The sequence below is a fragment of the Gavia stellata genome, chromosome 26 (genome assembly GCF_030936135.1).
Source record: "Gavia stellata isolate bGavSte3 chromosome 26, bGavSte3.hap2, whole genome shotgun sequence".
NCBI lineage: Eukaryota > Metazoa > Chordata > Aves > Gaviiformes > Gaviidae > Gavia > Gavia stellata.
The window spans coordinates 3,614,841-3,627,801 of NC_082619.1; the positions used below are offsets into that span (position 1 = coordinate 3,614,841).

General features: G+C 48.3%; 1 protein-coding gene across 1 annotated transcript in view; it reads left to right on the forward strand.

Moving 5' to 3' along the window:
* Window positions 1-514: 514 nt before the first annotated feature.
* The window catches only part of GRIK4 (glutamate ionotropic receptor kainate type subunit 4), a 136,033-nt gene continuing 123,586 nt past the window's right edge, over window positions 515-12,961 (forward strand). The window contains exon 1 of the mRNA XM_059829704.1: window positions 515-596. Coding sequence (XP_059685687.1) covers window positions 515-596 — 82 coding nt within the window. The remainder of the gene's footprint in view (window positions 597-12,961) is intronic.

Below are 12,961 nucleotides of genomic sequence, written 5' to 3' on the forward strand. Positions count from 1 at the left end.
GTTTGGTGGCCAAAGTGACTCTCTATCTCCGATGCCTATCCCTCAAATTATGTTTTCATATGAAAATGTTTTGTCCTATCCTAAAACTAGAAGTCAGTATTACATTTTTAAGTTGTAGGCTGCTTTGAGTAAAAAAAAGGAGGAGGGGGGAAAAAAAAGAAAAATTAGAGATGTGACTCAATATTGATTTCCATTTGTTTTTGTGGAAATGCTAAAAATGCCAAGATGAAATATTTGGACTTTTCCTTGTGTTTCTTTTCCATTTTTTGTTAGAAGCTCTTTGCCCAGTTTGACTCCAATTCCTGAATAATTCATAGTCTGTAAATAGCTTCCTCCTCCTCCTCCTCCTTTGGTAAATAGACTCTTTGTCCCAAGCGCTTGGCAAGCTCGAAGCAGTGTCATCCTGCTGAGTCGCTGGTTCAAGAGCCGAGGTGCTCACGGTGCCGTGTGTTCTCTCTCTGCAGAGTTATGTCATGCCCAGACCACCAAAGGGCTCCATGAGGATTTATAGAAGATGCCCCGTGTCTTGGCGCCTCTGGTGCTCCTTCTGCTGTGGCTAATGAAGATCGCTGCCAGCCCCCATTCCCTGAGGATTGGTGAGTACAAAGCTTGCTCTGCCCTGCATTTACCCATCCTTCCACTCATTGTTTGGGCCACTCTGGGTAGTCGTGCTTGGACAAGGGAAGCCAAGCCTTGCCTGTGGTGACTGGGCTCCCTGCGTTGGTGGGATGCTCCCTGTTCAGGTGAGGCTGAGGCACTTGCTGAGCTACATTGTCCCACCTGCACTTTGGAAATGTTCTCTCCTTCATCTTGTAAATGAAATGCAGTTTATATTGAGTGTACGTGTTTGCATTGATTTTTATGGTGGTGATGTTACCTGATGGGAATCTCTTTCTGTATAAACTTGAAGTGAAAGCCACTCCTCAAAGAGGCAATGAGGAATGAAACTTGCTCTTCCACTATGCCCTAACCCCCTTGATGCTCTCCTAAGCTCCACACAAAAGGAAATGTTTTTTGTCACAAATTTATTTGCCCCCACATTGGGGAGCAAGGGGTGTTTGAGCCCAGACTGAACCTCATTAAACGGAGCCACAAGAACATTAATAACTCCAAAATGCTCCATTTGTAAGAGAGTCCTATGCATTCTGTCTCCTTTGGGCTTTATTAAAAAGCATTCAGGAAGAGGCACCGTCATCTTCGCTTGCTGCCTGTGCAGATTAGGGAAAAGAAATGCATCCAGAAATGTTGTAATGAAACTTGCTTCATAGTATTGTCACTTTGCTCTGGTGTTTAGAAAGGAAACTGCTTTACCTGACTCTTCTCTCTGGAGCAACTAGCTGGTTTTATTAACTATTTGTTGCAGGTAAGAAGCTAATCTATTCCTGTCCCCATTTGCAACTTTCACAGGTGACACGTGAAGTAAAATTACTTCTCCCCTCTGCTAGTGGAGCATGGAGCAGCTCAGAAATATAGCAAGGGAGGGTCTGTGCTGGCAGGAGTCTGGGAAGGGTGGCTGGGTGTTTTATATCCCCAGGATCTGTGATTCATGTGGAGCACTCATGCTGCATACTCTCAGCTCCGCAAACTGCATTTCATGTTGATCAGCAGATCCTCCACTTGAGCCAGCAGACAGTGATGGGGATGGACAGTATATTATCAGGATGCTGAAGGTGCAAGATCCTTCATTACACCTTGTGCTCCAGCCGTGTCCTTCTGTGGGGAAGGTACTGTGGGTGCTTGGCAGTGTGAGGGGAAGGGGAGCTCCCCCGGCAGCGCACGTAGCAGCACTGGGCTGCAAACCGGTCTGGGAACTGGCGTGGTTGTCCACCTCCCCAGTGCAACCCAGAGTGAAATGGGAAGGTGTTTGAGAGAGATGGGACTGTGCTTTTGTGTTCCTGGCTGAGGACTGGAAATGAAAATCGGCGCTGCACCGCACTGGGAGCAACGACCAGGCGGGATTAGCTGCTGCCTTCCAGGTCTCAGCTTGGTGCATGCTCAGGGGCTCCCTAAATGGAGTTCATGGCGGCTGCTGAGAGGCCACATCAGTGCTGACCCCTGAGGGCTCGCAAGAAGAAGCCGGGGTGTCCGTGTGTTCAGGGGCACACGTGAGCAACTGCGGTGGTGGTAGAAAATCTGTCTCCCTCCATCTGTCTGAATACTAGTTTTGTCTTCTATGCCTGGTACCTGCTGCTGGGTGAAGGAGATCTTGACACACTGCTGGGGCCTGAAGGCATATCCATAATAGAAATTACTCACAGGCTTGAACACAGGCATGGTTCACATGTCCCGGTCCCACTGCCTTGTACAGGTACAAAACTGTACGCCTCTGCGCATAGCAGAGGCACATGGTGGTGAATAGCTGAGCGCACGTTGGTTAAATGTAAGCCTCTCCTCCTTAGCATCGTGTACCTGCAGGGGCCGAGGGCTGCACTGCTGGTGGTTACACCTCCGCTGCCTGCTCCAGGATGGAAATGCTGGATTTCCTTAGCCTGCACAGGGCGAGGCAGTGGAAATCTGTCTGTTGAATCCTCCTAGGACTGAAGAACTTGTATTAGGATGTTGCAAAGGCAATGTAGAAGTCAAGACTTCAAAGAAGGAGTAATGTTGTTGAGGGAATGGGAAGGAACTTTGCTGATCCTTCTAAAAGGCACTGGAGGTCATGGCTTCTGTGCCAGATAGTGTTAAATGTAAGAGGGGCCAGAGACCCTGCAGTCAAGTCACAGGTGTCTCCAGTCACCTCCTGCGTCTTGAGAATGGGACACCAGCAGTCCTGACCTTGGACCCACCTGATGCCACACGTGATGGTGTCTGAAGCAGATGGACAAAGAGCTGAGGAGGGGTTTGGGGTTTTGGTTTTGTTTCTTCAAGACACAGTTTTATTTTCACAATATATCCAGCAAAAAAGTTAATAAAAATAAAGTACAAAATAAAAGGAGAGAAAAAATATTACTAGCAGCCCTGAAATCATTCCCAAATGCATGCTTTTGGCAAGGCAGGGAGATACGGTATCTAGCAACATAAATCAATGCACTGCGTAGAAAAGGAAGACAGACCAGCATGAACATTTAAATATTCAAAGAAAATGCAAGCTACCTTTTAAAATAATTGTGAAAGCCATCTGGTAATGGGCCGCTCAAATGCACACTTACATGATTAGTAATGTGAGGTGAATATAGGCAATGCCATGTCTGGTTTCTTCACCAAGTTGTGAGAAGAGATTATTGCCTGCTGTGCTTGGCTTGCAGGGTAGAAGGAGGTATGGTGGTGCTGAGTCAGGGGCACTTGGCTTGCATTTAAACTAAGCACTGAGCTTCCCTGCTGCTGCTTTCGTGGGGTTTCATGTGGATCTTGGCCCTGGTATTTCTCAGTGGAGTTTCCAGGCAGCAGTTTGCTTAATCTTTGAGCACACAGTGACAGGAAGTTTTGCTAGCCTGGACGGGACCAACAGTGAGTGTTGCATTGCAGTAAGCTTTAGAGGCATCATCTGTGCAAAAAACCGAGCAGAATATAGGCTACAGGGTGACCTTCCCTGTGACTTTGGCATACATAGGAACAATCTGTAGCCTATTGTATGCTCTATTTCTCTCCTGGATACACAGGAAAAAACATTGGTTCAAACCTTTTTTTCAGCATTAAACTCTGCGTATTCCCTTCTGATCCCATCCTGGAGAAAGTCTCCTAGTTCACATTGCTCTGGAGTCCTTTGTGGGGAAAAACACTGACCCACATGCTTTATGCAAAATAGTGGCTTTTTACCAAGAGCATCTTTTGTTTATCAGTCAGCTCACCTGCTCTGTCTTGGTGAACTATTATCTCCCTAGATGCTCAAAGGTTGATTGCAATCAGGGTATGAAGAAGCAGGCAGGAATGGCCATGTTCTTGAAAGTTTTCAAGAGCTCCAGGAGGTATGTAAGGAATTGCCTGGAGACATCCTGTAGCCCTTGAAAGAGCCAATGTATGTCCTACCAAAATGTCCTGGCAGCAAAGCCCAATAGTTGGTGCTTGCCCAACAGGTGCCCTTGCACGTGCTGTCTTGCATCCAACCACACCAAAAGCAAGAAAGACATCAGCTCCCTTCTGCCCGCCCCAGTGGCAGGCAAGGAGGATGGCTGGTGCAGTGCGCTGTGGGCCAGCATCTCCCCTAGCTATCGTTCCCTGCGGCATATACTGGCTGTAGAAGTAATTCTGGTTTTGTTTTTTGTTTGTTCACTCATGCTCAATAAAGCGTCAGGAAATTTACTTGAGTTATTTACTGAGCTATTTACTTGGTCTTATAGAGCAGACCATCAGAGCCCTAAATTGGTATTCTCTTGCTGGATTCATTGGGTGTACTAAAAGCTCATTTAAAATTCATATACAAGCCAAAGTTGTAGTTTATACATGGCATTGCCCTAACTAGTAGTAGGCTCAGTAGCACTGACATACGATCTACTGACAAACTCCTTGCAAGACCTCCTTCAGCCCTGCAGCTCTTTAAAGTGCTCTTTTCTGTAATTGCCTCCGTCTGTCCAAATCTCTTCCTGCCCTCTGCCTCCCAACTTTGCAAACTTTATACAAAAGGCAAGATGCAGCTCTAGCATTTAGGATATTTTGTTTGGTGAAACCTAGTGTTCTTCTACCCCATACCCAGTGAAAATGCATCCACCATTTGCTCAGCTGGTAATTGAAGCAATTTGCACTGGTGTCCCAGTGCTTGTGGTAGGGTTTCATCCACCAGAGAAGCAATGTGTGGTCAAAGTCTCCACAAATCCAAACTGATGGTGTGGGGTGTCACTAGAATTGCCAGCCTGGGACATTTGTCCTTGTTTCTGGGTATGTTTCCAAAAATCTGGAGTACCTGAAGGGCTGGGAATCTCCTACCTCTGCTCTGATTGTGGAACTATAATGTCAAGGAAAATGTTCTTGGGATCCCCCAGAGCATGTGGAGTCGTGGGAAAGCACTGGCATTTAGCTGTGCATGCTGAAGTAGGTGGGAAGAGGCAGACTGGACACGTGTCCAGCTTTTTCTGCATCACTGTGATTGTATAGTGCCCCTTTACTTCCTACCTATCACCCTGTCACAGACCTGTGTAGCAGAGCCTCATTTGCGTGGCCTTGCATCCCTGCGTAATTACCCTCCCGAGGTGCTTGTGATACTAAGCCCCTTGTTTAGCGAGCTAAAGGCCCCATAGCTGCACGGTGTGCTTCTGCCCTGTCCAATGCAGGGCATACATTGGTGTGTCTGAGCTGGAGGGCTGAAGCAAGGGAGAAGCACTGAGCATTAAAAATGTGTAAGGCAAAAATGAACAGTAACGGCAATGAACAGAATTGCAGACCATTTAGTTCAGCTTCCCCAACTCCCAGAGGATATAAGTAATTCTCCTAAAGGCACTGCAGAGAAGATCCCACAAGGCAGCATGTTATTTAACATTAACGTTTTAAAGGGTGGTAGTGCCACTGATGGCGAAGGTGCAGTCAGTCCCCTGGATGCTGTAAATGAAAAATGTCGATGTCAGCCCCCGTGGGCAGGTGCGAATGCTTCTTCCCAGGGATGCGGCCCGAGATGGGGAGAAACACGACTGTGCCCTTTATGGCAGGCGGGGAGAGCTGTGGCTTTGTGGCAGATTGGCTTGTGCCAGCCCCAGTACCCCCACACCCTGATGGCAGCTTGCTGACACGGCTTGAAACTCCACTTCTCTTGCCTGCGCGGGGCAGAGGAGCACCTTTAATACAGACAGACAAAGCAGAAACTCCTTTCCTTATGCAGTGCTGCTTTCTGGCATACCCAAGGCCTTTGTGGATGATACCAATGCAACTGCAATAAACTGCTGTCCCCCAATTTGCTATTCCCCAGCAGAGAAATGGCCTTACCCTGGCTTTGAACCCAGCAAGGCTGCTGTGATCAGCTTAAAGCAGAGACACAATCTCTGAGTCTCACATGGTGGTGCTGTTGCTGGAAAACCTTTCCACTTGTAATTACAATTAGCGTTGAAGAAAACAAAGCTTCTGGTGGAGGTTAGGTGACTCCCTCTCTGGCCAGCTGGCCCACCGGCGGTGGGAGCAGCGGAGTTAGGTACTGCCTGTGCCGGAGGGGGCACAGCTAATGACTCCTCGCCAGAAGGCAGCAGACTGGAGGGGAAGAACTGGGCTGGAAACAAAGCAGGTCACTGCGACACATGTGATGAGCTGGCTTCTCTGCGCTTAAAAGTAATCCTTCTGCACTGGTCATCATTGCGAGCTGCGGGGCCCCGGTGCCCGAGGCTGTACCTGCATGCCTGGGGGGCTGCAGCACTGGGTGGATGTGTGCTTTCAAGTCCCGTAGGGTTTGGACCGTGGTAATATCAGCCTGGCTTGAGGAGTGGGGTGGGAGGAGGGTGTAGCTGCTCTGGGGGGTCGGGTCCAGAGGTACCTTCTGGGCACAAGGGACAGTGGAGGAGTTAACTGCTAGCAAAATGTTTGCCAAGTTGCGTCTGGAGAAATAAGGCATGAACAGAGGGCTGTCCCCATGCTGCGGTGACAGGAGCAGGTGTGGGCTGCAGCTAGGTTGACATTAAATGTGGGTTGATGCTTTCCATGTATATCTGGGGGTCCTAGTCCCTAGAAGCCCAAGCTAGAGGCGTGCCCGGGGTGCCCCATGGCTCCCCTCAAGCCCACACAGTAGTTGCCTGTCTCCTGCAGACGTGCCCTGGGATGTGGCCCACCAGCACACCCAGCCCTTGGAGCTGGGAAGTGCTACAGGGTGCCTGAGCTTCAGTTCTGTCCCCTGCTCAATTCATGCCTCACTGCGCTCATTTCAGCACTTGTACGTGGGTTTTGGCCTATATTGATTTTTTTTTTTTTTTTTTTAAAAGGCTTTCACATTTCAATCAGGACTTTCCTAGTCTCTGAGAGTCTAAAGAAATAGAGAACAGTGCAGGAGGAGGAGAGGTATCCACATCATGTTGATGCATGACTTAGTAAATTTGTCTGGCTGAAACAATATTAACATTTCCCCCAATATTAAAAAGGCCCAGTTAAGTTCATTAAGGTGAAGTAGATTTATAGTTATTTGTCATTTGCTGCTGAAGAGTGGTGAGAGGTAGAGAAAAATATAATATTCATTTGTTAACTATTTGCCCTTTTAATTTTGTTTTCATTATTCTTCTAGGAGAGTGATATTTTATTTATGATTTCTGAGTTACATGCATAAATCTTTATTTTTAAAAAAGTCACCTGTATAGATGCCAGGCCCTTTCAGCAATGCCTTGTCTAGACTCACCCTTTGATTCTTTGCAGTTCTCCCCAGGTACTGCTGTTTTGCAGTGCTAGGAAGAGTGGCTAACAGTGCCCCATCCCCTCGCCATACCTTCCCTGTCCTGAGGGGTCTTGTAAAGGCAACTGAACCATATAGGCTACTTCCAGGATAAAAGGAGCCTTTTTTCCCAGCAAAAGGCAACTGAAGCTGTTCAAAGAGGGGCTGCACGCTGCTGGTGACTGCTGCGGTCTCTTATCTAACCTGTTCTCTGAAATGATCAGGTGAAAAGTGGTTTTCTTGAATGCTTTTGATGTTGGACACTAGGGTAGAGCATTCAGGCTCCCTGCACGTGTGCTGAGGTTGGTATCTGAGGAGAACGTGGTCGCTGGGTGGTCACCGTGTGCTGGCAAGGTTTTGCACGCTGTTCCCACTGCCTCTGCAAACGTGAGTTTTCCTGGGGATGCGCTGGGCGCCTTCTCTGCCTGCAGAGACGGGAGGCTCATTAGCACCGTCAAAGTGTGAGCGAAAACTGCGGGAGGAAAGCGAGCGCTTCCGAGCGAGGAGCCCTGGGAGAAAGCAAGTGGGAATCTGGCTGAGCTGCAAGCAAGTACTTGAGAGATGTAGAAGTCCTGCATCCCTGCTTCATTTTGCTTTGATTTTAAACAGTGAGGGGCCTTTTGGCATACTGACTAGGACTGGATACCAAAGAGGGGAGGGACTGATGGTTTCCTCCACCGTAGAGGTTTCTACACGAGTTGTATGCGATCAAGGTTGAATGCATTTTGCTTAAAATGGAGTGAGCCGCACGCTCCAGGGAGCCTTCATGGAAGAAAGAGGGGCTTGGCGCCAAGCAGGGTGACCTGCCCTGCCGTTGACGGCTCTGCGGGAGAAAGGCGTCCGAGACGTGTGCCAGGCAGCCCAGCGCCCGCGAGGCTGCCCGCGAGGCTGGCCCGTGCCCCGGGGCAGGCGGTGCCCCTTGCCTCGCCTGGAGGTCGGTGTGCGGAGGGGTGTGTGTCCCGCCAGGCTGCGGTTTTGTCACATAAACCAGAATGAGCTCCTGGTCTACAGCGAAGGAATCCAGCACTATAATAATATGAATAATAAATATTAAGCAGATTTATACCTTAGATCAATGCTACAGGGCATGGGGTGAGGAGAGGTGCGGATTCGGCGAGGCAGACTACCTCTTTATGTGTTTTGTACCTCTGTGGCAGTTATTTTTACTGATCTGCTCCTGTTCATTAATGTCTGAGAGGCAGGCTATATTGTACATTCTAAGAGGCCTTAAGCTTTGTTTTGATTTATTATATATCCACATACATATTATATAGTTACAGATCTCTGTGTGCAGAGCATCTGGATGGGAAAGTCAGCTGGTACTTATGGAAAAGAGCCATCTTGCTCAAGTAGCAAATCAGCATAGACCTCTGTTTTTTTCATTTACTTGTTTAATGAAAGTTATTTGCTCACCAGCACGGGTAAAGTTGTGGCGTGCCTGGGCACAGCCGCCAGCTGCTACCCTGTGCTGTACTGCTTTGCAGATCTGGAAGGTGACTGGGTTCAAAGTAGATGCTAATTCAGCAGGAAGAGGAAAATTTGCTTTAAGGAGAGGAGCCAGGGAGAGAGGGATTGGTCACAAAAAGGTCATATATCTCTCTCTTACAGGCACAGTCCTGTGCAGTTGCAGGGGGAGCGACAGAGGACGGGCACAGATAGGTGCATGTACAGGGTTTTGCTTCAGAGGTCTGATTTTTGACTTTTGTTCCTGAACATTGAATATTCTTCCAGAGCCAAGGATCAGCATCTGAGAACCATATAACTTGTTTTATATCTAAATACTGTTACTGCCCCTGGGCAGTATTTAGCTGCTGAGCCATTTTTAATACAGATCTTGTTTCATGGAGTGAAAGCTAGTCACAGCAAGAGCTACTCTGTCATTTCTTTCATTATTTTTTCATATATATATATATGAATAAAAAAGTCAATTGCATGAATGAAAGATGCTTGGTTCCCTGCCTAAACAGCTGCCAAAATTAATTCCAACTCTGAGCCAAACTCAGCAAAGCTGGAATTTCTGCAGAAAGCTCCAGTGTGGCGTGAGATAGGCTTGTGCATTAGTCTGCATTACAGATTACTGCTGCCCAGCCCCTCACCCTTGGCTATCCGTGTGGGCAGTTGAGGAACGATGGATTTCACACGCTCTGTGGTGAGTTTGACTTCATTGCAGAATAAGCCTGAATTGCGTATCCTTAGCGGACTCTTGCTGGAGTGAGTGCCATCACACTGCAACGCAGTGCTCGCTTTATAGAGAGCAGCTGTCTTGGCAGCTCAGAGCACCTGAAAACTTAGTGCCAGCGTCAGCAATACTTTGAGCTTCAAATTTGTTCCTCCCCGTGGACCAATTAATTTGCATTTAAAGAACCACCTGAATTGAGTAGGAGATTTTTTGGATGTGGACAGGAGCTGGGTTGCGTTACAAAATTTGAATAAGCACGCAGGGGAAGCAAGCCCTCCGTCCAGGCAGCGGCTGCTGGTGTGGGAGGGCAGGGAGCAGTTATACGGCTGACTACTGAGGATGGGGCACCTGTGGATACATGGCTGAAGAGCGTGGTTGCTCGCTTTCAGGGAGATGCATATCTGTAGTGACTATGAAGTGATCTGAAGGACGTTTTCAGGAAGTGAGATGGAGGATAGCCTTGCAGATTAAGGTAGTGGCCCAAGTTTCTAAAGGTGAGTTGAGATAAAGCCAAAGTCATTACCTGTGAGCTATTATAACCTTTCTGAGAAAGCAAGCTGGAGGATGGCAGATGGGAAGAAGAAGACAGCAAGGCAACTCCAGCTTGTAACAGTCTGTTGGAGCAGAGCTGAGATCCTGACACTGTGAGTGTAAGGCAGGGTTTCTTTCTGTTTCAAGCAACATGCCTAGCGCGCAGAAGGTTTATTCCTCATTCTCCTGCTGTGTAACTCTTGGCAAGATCACTTGTCCTTGCTCTGTTAGATGGGTGGACTGCAGGCTCAGGAGCCAGCTCTCCTGGATGCAAGGGGTGCAACGCTCAGCTCCGTGAGGTGTTAAAGCTCTTGCTAGCATTAGGCACAGCAGGGCTGTTTGGGCAGCCTTCCCAGAAAAGGTGCTTTTGACCTGAAAGGGCACTTATCTCAAGTGCCCCTCTGCAGCTAATTGCTTGTGGCTCAAGTTTAAGATAAACACAACCCTGTAAAGCTAAAAGCCCAAATTGTCCTGGCTTGGATTCAGGTGCTCTAGCTCTTGATATCCAGGTGTTTTGAACATATAGCATTTGAAAAAGTCCCAATCCCAGAAGCAGAGAACAACCTGCTGACAAAGCAGGTGAGACAGATCCTGGCTCCCTGCACGCAGCTGCTCCTGAGCCCTACGTAGGGCTCTGGCCTCTGCAAGGGGTCGGTCCTGCCCTTCCCCGCAAAGCCTTGCTCCCGACTTTGTGCTCCTCTTCTCCCTCACGAAGACCTCACTGTGATAAGATTGAAGCTGCTGGCTGAGATTGCTGGAAAAAGAGAAGGATGGAAGAACTTGAAAGAATGAATTTTGCTTTTCTGTAGGATGTTGTCTATGTAAAGCACAGAGCTGTAGGCTCTGCTGACGGGCGAGGGAAGCAGTGTGCATGTGGGAGAAAAGAGGGCAACACCCAGGGCACAATCCATACTTAAAATAGCTCTGAACAGGCAGGACAAATGGGTGCCCTCAGCCTGCATTTTGTTTGTTGCTGGGAAAGCCGTCCAAGAGGATGATGTCACGTTAGGGTAGCATCGTTCCCCAGAGCCCTTCTTTGGGGTGTTAGCTCTGGAGGGGAGATGAGTGCGGGGGGCCTGAGAAGCAGAAGGTGAAGATCCTGGCTGGAGGAGAGCTCGTGAAATGAGGAAGACCCGGGAGATGTATGGAAACGGGTGCTCATAACCGTGGCCGGTTATGCCTGAGAGTGGTAACCTGGAGCAGTGGGAGGGCATGGACGACAGGGCGCTGGCGGAGACCTCTCTGCAGGGAAGGACATGCAGACCTGGTGCTCGTAGGGCTGGGGGGCATGAGGGAGCTCTGTGGCCCATAGATAAAGATGGAATGCTAAGCTCAGCAGACAGAGAAGCAAAGAAAGCAGATGCTCATGTATCAGCAAAGAGGTGGACTTGAGCATGGAGTTAGAGGGGAGCAACAGGGGGGATCTGCAGTGGAGGAGCAGCTTAGCCAGGCAGTTGCCAGCTCTGAGTCAACCCCTGCCAAATCAGGATTGTGAATGTAAGAAGGGAGGGATGGCTCATTTTCCCAAAGACACCACTAATGAATTCCTCTTGCACCTCCAGACGCTGTAGGGGTTTGGAGATACTAAATGGAACTTTATGTGAAAATGATGGCTGAATGTCAATTCTGCTGTCGAAGCCAATTTGGGAGCTGGAAAGTGCTAAAAGAATTAAGATTGTTAAATGGAAATAAGTCTACTTGGTGGAGATGAAATAGGGTTTAAATGAGTGAAATTATCTGTGGATTACCCTTGTTAGATTACGCCTTATTTAATAAACTGAGTTTTAATCTGCTGCAGGGATACCTGAAGGAAAAGCTTAGCCTACGGGGGTACATGCATGTAATGGAGGGGAAGGACCAGCTGTGCCATCATCCTCCAGAATGGAGTCACAAGAGTAAAGGGGAGGTAATCGTTTGCCCATGAGTGCTTTGTACTTTCACGAGGATCTTGTTTGCTGCTTTGTAAGTGGCTTGATCTTTGTTCAAGCTTCTTGGGTAGTCCTTCTCTTTTGCTGGTGGAATAGGAGGCCACTTCTTCTGGTTAGGTGATACCTGTCTGGATGCCACATGTCCCTGGGGAGATTTTCTAGTGCAGGGCCAAGCACTTCATGCTTCCTGGGGTAAATGTAGTCAGACCTCTCCTTGAGCACTGGTAAGGGGTGCTGCAAGGGAAGGAACTCTTGCTGTATTAAGAAGGGAAAGAGAGAGTGCTGGAAATCTTGAGGGCTGCAATTTCATTGTGAAGATAGAGTCTAGTAATTAATTATTAATGGGCACTGATTATCTGCTTCTGCAAGAGCAGATCTGTGGCAGAAGAGCAACCAGGTACTCTTGGCTAACTTTAGCTGGCCACCTGACTTAATGCAGCTGTCACCTGTCATCGCACATGTGTTTCTGACCCATCTCTTTAGTGATAGTCATGAAAGCATAACTGCTCCAGATGTTTCTAAAATTGTCCGTGGAGGGAAGGACCTGATCTTAGTGCTGAGCAGTCACCTTTCAGCACTGTAGGACTCTGCTCTTGGCTGCCGGAGCTGGTACCTGAGCCCGGGAGCTTACGGCATGCAGGAGGGGCACATGGCTTAGAGGGGAGCATCTGAATGTGAGGTACAAAAGGCTAATGCACAAGGAGGGATGAGGCTTGATTTCCCTCTTAGTCATGTAACTCTGAGGTTTCAGAATATCTCATGTTCTGTACTTGGAAGATTCAAGAATTTTCAAGCTGTTTTCAGACAGTTTTGAGAGAGAAATCAACTCCAATGTCATTGGTGGGTTAGGAGTCTCAGACGGGATGCAGGAGATCCAGCATCAAACTGCAGCCGCTGTAGGAGTCTGCGGGTAACCTGTCTGGGTTATGCTCCTATCTGTCCAAAGGAGACTGTCTTCTGTAATTATTACATCTTTGGTAGCCCTTGTTGTTGTTGTCGTCAGGAGAGCTAATAACACTGGCTAGCAGGCAGAGCAGAGCCATCGCCTGCCAG